Here is a 15,838-nt window from a genome sequence, read left to right as displayed (position 1 = left end):
TATATATGATTACTTAAAATAATAGAAGAAAAAGCGTGAAGAACATTTGAAGCAAAGGAAAGGAAATGCTTGCATGCACATGCCACCGACACAGCCTGCACGTGGTGAATTACATTTTAATGAGCTTCTAATTTTAGGGAGTCCGTTTGTAATAATAATAGACTTGATGAATATTTATGTTTCTTGTTTGAAGTTCAGCAATACAGAGGAGAGGAGGGAGGAAAAAAAGCCGGAGATAGTACTGTATAAATCCGGCGAAATGGCTGTCTGTCAGACCAGCACCCCTTCAGCCGCTCTATGACCTAAATAAACCGAACATTTTTTTATTATTATTATTTTGACTGACGACGCCTGCTCTCTGACATAACATACACACACATACACACACACTCACGGTGGGTGGTTTCTGAAAACCACTTTACATATCGGTGAGAGGGGATTGAGGTTATATTTTAATGCATGTTTTGGTTTTTTACTTCGAGAGAAAAAAAAACAGCAGAAATGATCTGCATTAAAAGTGATGGCAGAAAACGCGACGTTCATTCATCTTACCCATTGTGCCGCCGATGCCTGAGCAGAAACACCGCGGTCTGTAAGTCCTTGCGGTGTGAGTGAGAGTCCGCAGCTTCCGCAAAGAGAAGAAAAAAGAGAAGAACCTGCTCCGACCTTCAGCACCGCGGACAGCTCCTGCCGCCTCCTTTTTTTTTTTTTCCTTTTTTTTTTCTTCTCCGCCCCCACCCTTACTGAAGGTTAAACTCAAATCGACCTAGTTCGATTAGACAAAAGCGCCTATAGTTCTAAATGTAGTGTGATGACGAAAAAAAAATGAAAATAATATTTATAAAAAAAAATAAAAAATAAAATACATCCGAGCCGGTGGGTCCGAGCAGAAAACGTAGAGTGCGCCGTTCGGAGTGCTGCTGGAAGCCCCAAACCAGCCGAGGCTTCTCGGCGTCGGCGGTCCGTGTCGTAGTGGACGTGTCTCCGCTCGCGCTCTCCAACGGACAGACGTGGAAACACGCTTAGCGGCGGAACACGGTCTGCCGCTCCGTCCGCTTTTCACAGAAACACTTTGCGTAATTGCAGACTCAGTCTGTGCTGTCAATGTCGTTTTTTCCTCCCCTCTAACAAATCATGAATGACCGTCGCTGCTTTCATTGGTCGTTTCGCGTCATGCTGCCAGCAGATAGCCAGCAGATCCAAACTTGTGGAGGAAACTTTGGTAGATAAAAAAAAAATCCTGCAATTATTACGTTTCAGGGGGTTTAAGGGCAGCACGGTGCTGGTGGTGGTACAGCGGCTTCTTCACATACACACTTGCACCCAAATAGGTATAAAATTATGACCACTGACAGGTGAAGCATCATGCAGCACTTTCACCTCCATACCCAACTAGTATGTATCCTCTTTCCATCCCCAACGCACAGCGGATGGAAAGAGGACGCATATATTAGGTTATTAGTTGAGCAATGGACATGGAAAACATAAGAATTTGAAGGAATTTAGCAAAATGTCAGCATGTATTGGCTGAATAATTCACAAACTGAAGAGTTTGTGTTCCTGATCTGCAAAGCTCACTGTCTATGAAAATGGATCCAAGGCAGGTCATCACAGAACAGTGATGTCCTGCCTAAAGAGAGCGGTGCACCAATTCCAGTCTTACGGCCAACTGTCAATATTTAAAAAGGCTTACTTGCCCGATTCCGATTTTGGCCTGAACTGTTTCTAAATATACTGACAAAGTTGGTAAATCAACAACCACCAATCAAAAAAAAAAATCACAACAAATGTAGGTCATTATCTATTTCTATTTCCAAGTTAACAGCAATACTTTTTCCAAGCAAATAAACACCAAATCCACAAAACATAAATGTGGAACATACATCTATCCATCTATAAATTATCTTCCACTTAACCCGGGTTTGGGTTACAGGGCCAACAGCCTAAGCAGAGAAGGGCAGACTTCCCTCTCTCCAGCTGTTTGGGTCAGCATCTCTCCAATCCCAAGGTGTTCCCAAGTCAGCTGAGAGACACGGTCTCTCCAGCGTGACCTGGGTCTTCCTCTGGGAATCCTCCCGGTGGGAGGGTGCCCAGAACACCTCACCAGGGAGGTGTCCAAACCAGATGCCCAAATCTCCTCAACTGTCTCCTCTCGATGTGGAAAAGCAGCAGCTCTACTCAAAATCCCTCTTGAATGACAAAACTTCTCACCCCATCTCCTAGGCTGAGCCCAGACACTGTGTGGAGGAAACTCATTTCAGTTGCTTTTGTGTCTTCTTTCAGTCACTACCCACAGCTCGTGACCATAAACGAGTGGGAACATATTGACTGGTAAATCGAGTTCTTTCTTCCCCACAGTACACTGGTACATCCTCCTCGTCACTGTAGACGTCATACCAATCCATCTACTGACCACCTGCTCCATCTTTCCCAAGATTCTGAGATATTTATATTCCTCCATTTGGAGCAGGACCTCCTCTCTGACCCAGAGAGGTCACTCAAGACACATGGAGGTACCGATTCTCATCCTGGCTGCTTCACACTCTGCTGCAAACTATTCTTGTGAAAGCTGTAGGTGTTGAAGCCAATAGGCAAACATCATCTGCAAAGAGCAGAGACGCGGTACTAAGGCCACCAAAACACATCCTCAAAAATAATAATTTGGTAGGATGACCCAATTCTTATACTTCCAACCAAAAACAATAATAGGCTGCTAAGTGTAATAATCTTACACTTAGCAGCCTGTCATCCTCTCTCAAACACACAAGTTGAAAACAGTACAGTTGAATTCTGTGGTTTTTGAAATTCAAGCTGCTATAGCCATGTTTTACCAAGTCTAAATACAGGTTACAAACTCTTATCTTCATCATTTCTTTAAATTACTGTTTATTACTGTATAGAACGATAGTCCTTTTTTTCTCCTTTTTTACAAAAATAAACATGAAACGTTTTGTCAAATTATTACAATTAAAAAAATACTGTAGCCATTCCACTACTGCTTCAGGGGCAAATGGAGTACCATACTGTAGCAACCAACTTTTACAAACTTTTCCACATTTTAACAGTTGTAATGTGATTTTAAAAAAATGAATCACTAACCAAGCTTTTGAGATTTTTATCTTTCATTTTAATTTAAAAAAAAAAAATATATATATATATATATACCCTGAAATAGATTGAAATATGTTGCTGAAACATGATAAAATGTGAAAAAGGTTCTTGGGTTGGGAATAAGTTTGTAAGGCAGCATCTTCAACAGCAGACAGACCTCAGAGTTTCTGAGTCTATTCAAAGCCTCATCAGCAGAACCTTTTGGTCAACGCAATATATTCTGAATATTAGTGAACTTATGGTCATATAATGCAATCAAAATGAATACATTTAACATGTCCAGTTAAAATCAATTCAGCAGACCCTTCATCTTTCCCTGTACCATCAATTTCACAATCAGTTCTTCTACAATGCCGATGTAGCATCCAGAGCTCGGCTAGCTGCCGCTGACACAAAGACTTGTGAATATTCAATAGCGTTTCACAGAACAAGATCTCTCTCGCCACTGCTGTCACCATCTGTGGTAGAGTGAAAGAGTAGACGGATGGAAAAAGAACGGATTTCACCACCACCACCACCTATTTCACTGACACACAAACTTTCAGACAAGATTGCAGGACACACAAAAAATGTGTTCCTTTGTCGGCCCCAGCGTAAACAAAGCATCCGTCCATCTGCGGCCACAAAACAAGATACATTTTATATCACAGCGGCCCTGACATGTTAATAATATATGGGAGTTATCTTACGAAGCTATTGCACACTTGTCTTTCTGGGGAATGTAGAGTTCACAAATTCATAGTGTCCACTTCTGAGTAAAAAGCTTTCCATCTCAGCAAACTCTTTGTGCCACTAACTGACCCTGTCTCCTAAACTTCTGCATCCAGGAGTTGCAATGCTTTCCTAGTCCAAGGCTACTGTAACTCCTGTTACTGCCTACAGTGCAGAGTCAAGTATTCCTTCTGTATTATACTGTCACGCTCAGTTAAAATGTAGTATGTGGTGTATTTGCTGTAACACAGACCACTAATGGAGCTCCTTCATTGCCCACAGCAATCACCTTGTATGCATAAAATGCTCTGAATTTGTATTGAAGGGGCAATATTAGTTGTTTTCCAGCCACATAGCGTCATTTTTACAGCGCAATCAAGTAAAAATGACGCAGTTGTTATAAAAATGCTGTATATATCACATGACTTTAAAAAAAAGTGCAATTTAATGCCTTGAAATTGAACCTCTGTCTCTTTAAAAACTCCTGCTCTTTCTGAAACTCCGCCTTCAGGATGTCATCGCAACATGGCTCCTCTATTAACCCTTAACAACGTTTATACCAGCATTGCACTGAGAAGAAGCTCCTGTAATGAGCTCAGCTGATGCTCAGTTCCTCAGTTCAATTAGGTGTTTGCTAATTGCTGCTGGCTAGTCTGAAGGAGCTGAGTGGGGTAGTCACGGAGGAGAGGGCTGCTCTGTGAGGCGGAAACTCGGAAACTGCTCTGAGCTCTGAGCCCGCGAAGGCGGAGCTAGGTCCACCCTGATGTTTTACATAGCTGAACGGTTGCCACGGGAGATGAAAGGATTTCCCAAATATGCGTGAAAGAATCAAGACAACACTCCAGGTATGTTTTTGACAAGGGAATGACATTATAGTATGATGTAAAGCTCAAAAAAGTCAACTGAAATGGTCTGCATGGTGAAGGTAACATATGTGACAGGGAGGCAGGGCAACAACAGGTAAGTGGGTACAACTAGAAGCTCATGTCCTAACCTAGCAGGCACAGCCTGTGAAGTCCATCGTCAGCCTGCTGCCACTGTTATTACTCAACACCATCTGCACAGAACAGTAACCGATCTCCCTGCTATTATAATCCAGAGGATGATGGACAGCTGGAGGTTTGTCATCAGGGGGACGAGCAGGATGGGGTTATGTCTCTGTCTTTCTGCTGCTCTAATATTTCAGAGGACCCTGATCATGTGTATTTAAATGTATCATAACCGCCATTTAGCAAAAGAAAAAACTAATCCAAAAGTTAGCTTCCACAGAAATTAAGAGTGAATCATTACATTTTAATACCATTACATATCCAGATGAACCTTCACCAGCTAGTTATGAAATATGACAGAAATAAAGACGGTAAAGCATACAGAAAGTGATGGAAGTGTCACGATAATCAAATTGTTACATCATTTTACCAAAGCAGAATCTATAGCAGCTCCACGTGCCAAACGATGGTTATGACAGTTATCTGGCCTCGTTTAGCTTCAGGAAATAAAGCAGTGAAACAACTGAAAACACAAGGGACAGCGTTGTTGCCAACTTAATGACTTTATCGCTACACTTAGCAACTTCTCGAACCCCTCCGGTGGCTTTTTGTCATCTTCCGCAAACTGCCAACAGTCGGAACAGAAAGACTCATTTCACTTTGTGTTGCCCACGCTGCAAAATAAATCATATATGCAAACCTGAGAAATGCGATCACATGTTGGAACCAATAAGAAAATTCAAGCGCACAGCAGCACTGAGACGGTTTTGAGGCTAAATATTACAGAATCATACTTGGACAAAAGTATAAAAATACCACCCTTAAATCCTATTTAGACAATTTATCTGAAAAAAAAAGTTGATTTAGGGTTTAGTTACCTTTTAACATGTCTTTTCATGTTTATGAAGGATTTTTTTGTTTTGTTTTTTCATGTTCTCCAAGTACATGTAGTTTAGCAAAATAAAAAATGGAACAGACTCACAGTTGAGACTAGTACTTTGATTCCAATCAATCATGGCTGCTGAATGTGTATTTAGTCACATCACGGCATATCACAATGCTCATTTTCAGATGAAGTCCAAACAAACAGAGAAATGTTCGCTAACCACTTTGTCCTCCTGTTGCAATTCCATGAGAGCAGGAATGCAGCAGAGAGAAGGAGCAGGGATACAGACGGAAAGGAGGGGGAGGGGGTGAAGGGGGAGGAGTGGGTGGAAAAGACGGGGAGAAACAACAGACCGTGAGCGTCACCAGATCCTGGGAGCACTGTCACATATTCCAAAAAGCAAAGGGTCGCATGGGACAAAATAAAACACTTGTTTTGTTTACATTTAGTTAGTGCAAAACCAAAATCTCTGGGTTAGTCTGTGGAAAAGATTTTGCATCAGTAAGCTCCACAGGGAGTGCTGCATTTAAAAAAAAAGCATAAAGTAATGTTCTTTAATCAGAGCAGCAGTGGAGAGTGAGTTCCCTCTAGTGGTGAAACAGCATTAATACAAGCCATACAGTTTCTCGCACAGCTATTCATAATCTATGAAAGTTTTCACATTTTGTCACATTCCAACTTCAGGTATGGGACTTCTGTGTATTTCTTTTATGGTTTTATGCAGTAGACACAAATGTTTATGATTTTCACTTTCTTTCTTTCTTTTTTTGTTTTTTAACAAATACAATTCTGAAAAGTGTGGCATGCTGTGTGTTCTGCACGTTTACTCTGATACCCTCGAATAAAATTTAGTGCAAACAATTGCTTTTAAAGGCAGGAGACAGTAACTATTAGTCATTCACTCCACAAGCTATCAAACCAAGTGGGGGGGAGGGGCAACAAACTTGAGAAAGGAGGTTCCTGCGAACATCTATGTGAGGAGGAAAACAGAAACTTACCATTCCCAGCATGAAAAATGGTAGTGGTAGCATCATGCTGAGGGGATGCTTTCATTAACGGGGACAGGGGAAACGTTTCAGAGTTCACTGGAAAACAGGTGGGGCTAAATTCAGGTCAATCCTGGAATAAAACCTGCTGACACCAGCAAAAGAGTCACACCGGAGTGGAGAATTGAACTACAGTGGGGGACGTTGCCATGAGAACGCAGCCAGAGCTGCAACGGGATAGTTTGTTCAGTGTTCAATAGATTTGACAATCAGTGGCCAGGCCTAAAACTCCATGCTCACAGATCACATCCGACACATCGGACTGATCTTGAATTATTTTGCAAAGACAAAATTCACAAAAATGTCAGTTTCCAGAAATGAAAAACGGGTGGAGAAAAATCCCAGCTGTAATTACAACAACAGGTGGCGCCATAAAGTATAAACTAAGGGGAGCTGAATGCAAATGCAAATACATGCAACACCTTTCAGTCTTTTATTTGTCAGACTAAAATAAAATCATGTATTTTTTTCCCACTTCATAATGAAGTCTCACCTTGTGCTACATAAAACCTCAGTGAAATACAGAGTTTGTGATTGTAACATGACAAAATATTTTTTTTTAAAAGTTGAAGGAAATTTTTATAAAATAGAGAAATTCTTTTCGAATCCCTCATCAGAAATAATAAAGAAACAGAACGCCTCATGTCTCACAGCGGATTAAACGTAAAGATTTCATTAGAAACAATGTTGGCCAAGTTCTCACAACAGGATTCAACTGCAGAGTTGAAGACATTAATGTGTGTGACTGACTGTTTGCTGTGTTGTGCTTGTGGTAGAGGTGCAGTGGTGGTGGGGCTGGGTGTGTGTTTGTGTATGCACGTTACCTTGTTTGACCGCAGAGACACTCGTCCTCCGCACCTAGCACAGAATTTCGTTTGGCAATATGAACAGATGTGACCGCAGCCGTCAGCAAATTTCGTCTTGTGGCAAATTCCACAGGTCGGGGCTTCGCTCTTTTGGTCCTGAGCTGGCTTAGTCTCCTCGCCCATCTTCTTAACCTGGTCCTTATACGATTCAAACTGCTGGTGTAACTTCCTGCCAGCGCATGGAAAAATAAAACACAAAATCTAGGTTAGAAAATCAAATTGGAAAAGCGACAAACTGGATGACTCGTATACCTAAAACATCAGGACCACCACACCGTATCACCAAATGACAGAATTTTTTAACCATTTTTTAACCCTTTTTATTTATTTAATTCCATCAAATTTATATGTATATATTTAAAATAATGGGATTATTTACAGAAAACACAACAAGGACAGCAGACACATAAAACAGAGGTTCAAGTTACTACATGTTAATCGGAAATCAAGCACTTTCCAAACCTTCAAAACACCCAATTGAAATTCAAGCATTTTCAAGGATCCCAAGCATGAACAATGTAAATAATGACACGGTTCACTGCCTGACAACAGAGCTAAACAACCAACACTGTGAAAATCAGCTTTTTTTTTTTTTGTTTTTCTTTTCTGCTCCAACTTACTCTCCTCCGATAAACCTCTACTACAAGCCGACAAAGTGATGCAACCCCAGATAAGAAGTGAATTTCTGAAAGCAAAAGCCCATAACGTTACATCAGAGGTTTAAAAGTTGAGCCCCTCCACACCCTCTTCCTCTGAGACAGCATCTCTTCAAACTCGGTCATTTGGGTATCAGTTCTGCTTTGCAAGTTTGAGGATATCACTTAATTCTGGATACTCGGGTTCCTCTGTATTAGATGAATAATTTGCACCCGTCTGTCTGTATCAAGGCGGTCGTAATGCGAGGCGAGGAACGCCGTTGATATGAACAGCTGGTTATTAAAATCAACAATTTATTTATTTTTTTTTTTTAGACGTTATCTGCAGGCAATCATCGGTGGTCACAAGCAAAAAACTTTACATCTCACTTTGCAGGAATCAACGCAGCTTTCATGTGTCTCTTTGTGTTATACTTCACCTGAATGTATAGAAAAAAAGAATTTAAAAAACTCAACTTCCACCCAAAAATAAAAACAACAACAACAAAAAAAGTCTCTTTACATGCATTTTGCATGACACATGTCAATTGAGTGTCTCCTTGGAAACTAAACACTGGGCTGACTTCATAATATGGCGATTAGAAGTGGTTTCGCCCCACATATCCCCTGCAACATTCATTAGCTCTTGTGAATTATTGAGCAGAGCGATCCTTTTACCACATACAGGTCTGCATTTGAGATAAACATGCTTCCTTTTCCCACAACCGGCGCTTTAGAGCCCAAACCCAGCGGGCACACACACCTTAAGACACCGCATGAGAGTGTGTGTGTGTGTGTGTGTGTGTGTGTGGTGTTGTTGTCGTCGTCGCGTCTGACTCTCTGTGCCATCAGAACATTAGATAAAGTGCCACTGACATGCTCCACGTTCTATCCACAAAAGGATTAAAGAGCTAATTATATCAGCCTTTGTGTATTTACCAAGCAGTGATTAGACTTGTGTGGCGCTTTGTTTAAGAGATTCAAACTAAATCACATTTACTCACAGAACGACTGATAACCAGCTGAGTTTAAAGCTGCTGTTACCAAGGATCAGGGTGGCAAAACGTCAAACGACTGTGGTGTTTGTACTCAATCCTGGCTGTCTCACACGTCAGTACACAAAAAAGTAGTATATTTTTTCGACTAGTAGTATGCTGAGAAGGGTTAGAGTTGGAGGTTTTGGCCGACTAATTTTCTACCGTTGTATAAAGCGACCCCATCAAAAATAAATAAAAAATAAATAAATAAATACATAAATAAATAAATAAATAAATCAATCAATCAATCAATCAATCAATCTATCTATCTATTCAGACTTTGAAATGAACAGGATCACTAAACACATTAGAGAACACCAAGTGAAACATCAGGAAGGTCACGTTATCGATGACACACAGCAAAACTACGGAAAACGGCACAAACGCGACGCGGGTCGCCGCGGCAGCTGGTACGCATTAGCCATTCAAAACTGTGTTGCTTATTGTATAAAAACGTGGTCAAATGCAGGTGAGACTGCTGATGAGTAATCATACACTGCTCATTGTCCAGCTCCATGCTTGTGTATCGGAGCTCTCTTACCTATGAGACAGCAGCTATACGCAGTCTGAAACCTGAGCCGTCCTCCTGGACGTAAGACAGATTCAGCTTCTCCGCAGCAGGGTCAACTACGTGACGTCTTTACAGCAGCTGGATTTTACTTATTCCATTATTTATTGTTGAATCATTTGTAAAGAAAAAAAAAAAGATTTAGCATTATAGCATTATAAGGAAATTGTTACATCCTTGGAGAGGGCAGCAAGGGCTTTAAAGCTGCAGTGAGGAAATTTAATACAGTTTTTTTCTTTTTTCTTTTACATATTTGTTGAAATGGTGTGAGATAATGTGTTAAAATGAATCTCTTCTGCCTTCTCCCAGTGCTACTAATGCTAACTAGAAACAACCAATCAGAGCCAGGAGGCGGGTGGGTCTTACACTGCATGAAAAGTGGGATTTTTAACAGCTATTGACATCTAGTTCTGCCGTGCGCATGGAGATTGAGGGCTATCGGCAAGAGGTTTTTGTCAGAGTGGAAAATTGTAGAGCACTGCCAAGAATGGTCAAAAACTCTGTGTGTCCGTGTTCCCCTATCGCCCTCTTGGGCCTAGCAGAGGTTTTCGTATTTAAATGAAGTTGCTGAGAGCCATGCAAATGCATATCAACTGTTGAGAACCGGCCTTTTGACTCTCATTCCTGTTGTAGCTAAACCATTTTACCTTCTGTGGTTTTATACAAGAGCTGAGCATGTCCAACGGTTCTGTATCCTTTTGTTTTATACTACAGTTTTCACGGTGTCGATGGAAAGAAAGGTTGAGATTAAACTGCACCCGTTTGAAACTCCCTGCGTCTGGCTGTTCAATCCGAGTGGCCGCTACATGTAGTTTAATTAGAAACATGCTCGGACGTGTTCGGACTTATCCGCTCCCCTGCAGCCGCCGGCTCGTCTCGCCCGCTCTGTCAGGCCAGAGCGGCTCGTTAAGCCGAGAGAGAACCACCGTTTCCCGCTGGTTTTCGGCAACGAGTTAAAAGCAAAAATAAGAAAATATCTAGTGTTAATGATTGCTAATTTTATTATCATTGTTACTATTAATTACAAAAACATTTATTTAAAGTTGGTGCTGAAAGTTATTCAGCACTAAGTTAGTGTTTAAGTTAAGTTTAAATTATATGTGTCATTTTATTTTATTAAGTGCTATATTTATTTTTTAGGAACATAAAATTACTCTGAACATTTGAAATTGCTGGGTAATTACAAGTTATTTGCAGTGGAGACAACTATAAAATTGAATTCAGTCATTGTTAAAGTTTAATTTGTGATTTAGTCTTTTCTGATAGATTTTGTAATTTTACACCCAGAATCTACAGGAGAATTAAGCGAAACCCAAACTCCTTGTTCTTAATGAAGACTGTATGGCCAAGAACATGAGTCTGCTCCCTCATGGTATTGAAGCTCAGAAGAAATGTTCTCTAACGTGTTTTCATGCTCTTTAGTTACTGCAACATTTTAACACTAGCTTATGTTTGATCCAGAAGATGATGTAGCCCTGCAGCTGCTGCCAGTACTCCTCCCTGCTCCACCTTACTCATTTGGGAGAAGAGTCTCAGACCCATCAATCTGGAAGTTCAGAAGGTTTCATTGATATCCAGCCTGTAAGTCAACCTTCATCTCTGAATCATGCTCAAATTGTTTGCTGTTTAAATAAGTGCATCACTAATAGCCTGTTTTTTCTGTCTTCTCTCTCCGTCAGGTTGGGACAAACCTGGTGGCACATCTACAAAATGCGACAAGCCATATGTCCTCATGCAGGGAGACTGGCAAAATGCTAAAGTGTTGTTAAAAATGCTCCTTGTTTAATGGTTGAAAGTTTTACTTGTAGTTTGCTTTAAAACAGACTTTTTACATAAAATGTTTTGTAATGTGTAGAAACTTCTAGAGTTGTAGCCAAATGAGTTGAAGTGATTTAACTATATGTAAATGACTTTATTAATACATATATATTTATTTTATTTTTTTTATGTTGTTTTCTCATTTAACCAAGAGTTATTTGTTACCTTTTGACTGATGCTTTTAATTTGAAAGGATTTTTAAAGGGACAAGGTTGCTAAGTGATCTACACAAACTTCTGATAATAACTGACAATTAACTGTTTGGGACTTAGTGCAGAGAGTAAGAGAGCATTCGAGTCACAGTTAAAGGGAGGTAACTAAGGAATAGTCCAACTAAGGTCTAAACAATTAATTAGTTAGCGCTTGGTTGATGAGGGAACAAGGTGAGTGTTTTGACAAGAGTATTGTGTAGATTGAGCATAATGTTTATGTTTCTACATGAAATAGTGTTAATATTTGATTAACTGTCGAACAGTTGGAATATGTTTTAGTTAATTTATAATATAGAAATGTTATAGTTAATTAAATACATGTATTGTAAATTTAATGTTACTACATAAAGTAAGGTTTATAGGTTAATGTAAAAGGTTAGAACCACTACGAGTTACTAATGGTATTTTATTTGTATGTTTGTAGCTCTTACGGTATGTTCATGTACAAAGGCTGTTGAATAAAGAAATGTGAACCATCAGTTTGAGAGATCATCCTTTCAACCGGGACGCTACACTATATACTTTTGAAACAACTAACTTATGTTTTGTAACTTTTGTAAATGAAATCTGCTGGCTCTATATATGTATCACATGGAAATAAAAGAAGCTTTGGTAACACTATTTGAAGGGGGCTGAATAAAACTTACATGACACTGTCTTAAAAACCTGTCATGAACATGAACAAGCCTTCATGAATATTTATGACTGTTGTCATAAAGCGTCATTCGGTAAATTATGACACTTTTAATACAAAGTTGTCATTATTCAAAATGTCTTTGTTATGACAACTTGACATTAACCAAGAAATTATTACTAATGTAAATTTGTTATAAAAGTATTACTGATTATACTTTAAAAATGAGGTAACTTTATGTTATTAAAGGTAAAGTTTAAACAGTAATGATTTCTTGGTAACCACTGTGGCAGATGTCCAAGAAAGAGTCTCGGGTATGAAAAACTGGACAGCACCAGGACCTGACATGATCCATGCCTACTGGCTGAAGAAACTCACTGCCCTCCATGAGTTACAAAATGGGACTCACCCTGAATGGTTAACTGAAGGGCGCACAATCCTGATACAGAAGGATCCCTCAAACGGTCTAGCACTCAACGGTATGCTAGACCCCCGCACCCTCTTCGCCCCCTCTCACTTCCAATGGTACGCTAGTCAACCCTCAACGTCTCTCCTTCTCCCCCTCCTTCTTCGCTTCCCCCGCACCCCACCCCCTCTAACGATACGTCCGCCCCCCACCTTCTCTCCTTCTTCTTCGAACCCCTTCTAACTATACTCTAGTCCCCCCAGTCCGCCACCGTTCCCTCGGCCCCCTATCCTGACTCTTTGGTAGGCTCTACCCACCTTGCTCTGACTGTAACAGCGGATGACTAAAAGTTTCCGGTATTCTCAGACCCAAAACTTGAAAGCACTCTAAAGGCCATAATGATCCACTCCCGTGAGTTGTAAAGTTCTGCTGAAGAAACGCATCCAATTTTGACACTTCTGACAACGTGTCTCTCTGTTGGTGAGAAAAAATCCTGGAAACACCGTTAGGCCTGAGGGCTCGGAGGCTGGTCCTGTCTCGTAGGCAGGTCCTGACCCAGAGGCAGGTCCTGACCCAGAGGCAGGTCCTGTCTCGTAGGCAGGTCCTGACCCAGAGGCAGGACCTAACTTGGAAGCAGGTCCTGTCTGGGAGGCAGGTCCTGTCTTGGAGGCAGGACCTAACTCGGAGGCAGGTCTTGACCCGGAGGCAGGTCCTGACTCTGAGGTAGGTCCTGACACTGCCGTCCGTCCCCCCAGCACTCAACGGTACTCTAGACTCCCCCACCCTCTTCGCCCCCTCGCACTTCTAATGGTACGCTAGTCAACCCTCAATGTCTCTCCATCGCCCCTCCTTCAAGGCTTCTCCCCCCCACTAATGATACATCCACCCCCCACAGTCCGCGCCCCACCTTCTCTCCTTCTTCTTCGAACCCCTTCTAACTATTCCCTAGCCCCCTTAGTCCGCCACCGTTCCCTCGGCCACCCATCCTGACTCTTCGGTAGGCTCTACCCACCTCGCTCTGACTGTAACAGCGGATGACTAAAAGTTTCAGGTATTCTCAGACCCAAAACTTGAAAGAATTCTGAAGGCCATAATGATCCACTCCCGTGAGTTGTGAAGTTCTGCTGAAGAAACGCATCCAGTCTTGACACTTCTGACAACGTGTCTCTCCGTTGGTGAGAAAAAATCTTGGAAACACCGTTACGCTTGAGGACTCGGAGGAAGGTCCTGTCTTGGAGGTATGTCCTGATTTGGAGGCCGTTCCTGACTCAGAGGTCTGTCCTGACCCGGAGGCAGGTCCTGTCTCAGATGCAGGTCCTGACCCAGGGGCAGGTCCTGACCCGGAGGCAGGTCCTGTCTCGTAGGCAGGTACTGACCCGCAGGCAGGTCCGGTCTTGGAGGTAGGGCCTGACCTGGAGACAGGTCCTGACTCGTAGGCAGTTCCTGTCTCGTAGGTAGGTCCTGTCTCAGAGGCAGGTCCCTACCCAGAGGCAGGTCCTGTCTTGTAGGCAGGTCCTGATTCGGAGGTCGGTCCTGACTCGGAGGTAGGTCCTGACCCGGAGGTAGGTCCTGTCTCGGAAGCAGGTCCTGTCTCGTAGGCAGTTCCTGTCTCGTAGGTAGGTCCTGTCTCAGAGGCAGGTCCCTACCCAGAGGCAGGTCCTATCTCGTAGGCAGGTCCTGTCTTGTAGGCAGGTCCTGACACAGAGGCAGGCCCTGACTCGGAGGTAGGTCCTGACCCGGAGGCAAGTTCTGACTCGGAGGCAGGTCCTGACTCTGAGGAAGGTTCTGACTCAGAGGAAGGTCCTGTCTCGGAGGAAGGTCCTGACTCAGTTGTCTGTCCTGACTCAGAAGCAGGTCTGTTCTCAGAACCAGGCCCTGACTCGGAGGTAGGTCCTGACCCGGAGGCAGGTTCTGACTCAGAGGCAGGGCCTGACTCGGAGGCAGGTCCTGACTCTGAGGCAGGTCCGGACTCAGAGGCAGGTCCTGACTCGGAAGCAGGTCCTGACTCGGAGGCAGGTCCTGACTCAGAGGCAGGTCCTGACCCAGGGGCAGGTCCTGACCCGGAGGCAGGTCCTGACCTGGAGACAGGTCCTGACCCGGAGGCAGGTCCTGTCTAGTAGGCAGGTACTGACCCGCAGGCAGGTCCGGTCTTGGAGGTAGGTCCTGACCGGGAGACAGGTCCTGACTCGTAGGCAGTTCCTGTCTCAGTTGTCTGCCCTAACTCGGAACCAGGTCTTGAGTTAGAGGCAGGCCCTGACTCTGAGGCAGGTCCGGACTCAGAGGCAGGTCCTGACTCGGAAGCAGGTCCTGACTCGGAGGCAGGTCCTGACTCGGAGGCAGGTCCTGACTCAGAGGCAGGTCCTGACTCTGAGGAAGGTTCTGACTCAGAGGAAGGTCCTGTCTCGGAGGAAGGTCCTGACTCGAAGGCAGGTCCTGACTCAGTTGTCTGTCCTGACTCAGAAGCAGGTCTGTTCTCAGAACCAGGCCCTGACTCGGAGATAGGTCCTGACCCGGAGGCAGGTTCTGACTCAGAGGCAGGGCCAGACTCAGAGGCAGGTCCTGACTCGGAAGCAGGTCCTGACTCTGAGGAAGGTTCTGACTCAGAGGAAGGTCCTGTCTCGGAGGAAGGTCCTGACTCGGAGGCAGGTCCTGTCTCAGTTGTCTGCCCTAACTCGGAACCAGGTCTTGAGTTAGAGGCAGGCCCTGACTCGGAGGAAGGTCCGAGCTCAAAGTGAGGTCCTGACTCGGAGGACTTTCCTGACTCGGAGGCAGGCTCTGACTCGGAGGCAGGTCCTGACTCGGAGGAAGGTCCTGACTCGGAGGCAGGTCCTGTCTCGGAGGCAGGTCCTGACTCAGAGGCAGGTCCTGACTCGGAGGCAGGTCCTGTCTCGGAGGCAGGTCCTGACTCAGAGGCAGGTC

At 43.3% G+C, this 15,838-nt stretch overlaps 1 protein-coding gene across 26 annotated transcripts in view; it reads right to left on the bottom strand.

Annotated features, from left to right (window-relative positions):
- The window catches only part of rims2a (regulating synaptic membrane exocytosis 2a), a 169,805-nt gene that overhangs the window by 118,925 nt on the left and 35,042 nt on the right, over window positions 1-15,838 (bottom strand). For 17 of the 26 annotated variants that reach the window (XM_016661050.1, XM_016661135.1, XM_016661167.1 and 14 more), the window contains 2 exons: window positions 7,568-7,778; window positions 5,918-5,929 (listed from right to left, as the gene is read on the bottom strand). In XM_016661050.1, coding sequence (XP_016516536.1) covers window positions 5,918-5,929; window positions 7,568-7,778 — 223 coding nt within the window. Of the gene's footprint in view, window positions 1-552; window positions 1,055-5,917; window positions 5,930-7,567; window positions 7,779-15,838 lie in introns of those variants that run through there. The other 9 variants (XM_016662034.1, XM_016662061.1, XM_016662081.1 and 6 more) reach the window with 2 other exon arrangements.

This window comes from Poecilia formosa, unplaced genomic scaffold, assembly GCF_000485575.1.
Source record: "Poecilia formosa unplaced genomic scaffold, Poecilia_formosa-5.1.2 Scaffold0, whole genome shotgun sequence".
Lineage (NCBI taxonomy): Eukaryota > Metazoa > Chordata > Actinopteri > Cyprinodontiformes > Poeciliidae > Poecilia > Poecilia formosa.
The sequence above is the reverse complement of the archived record's forward strand: the minus strand, read 5'-3'. Positions and strand labels throughout refer to the sequence as shown.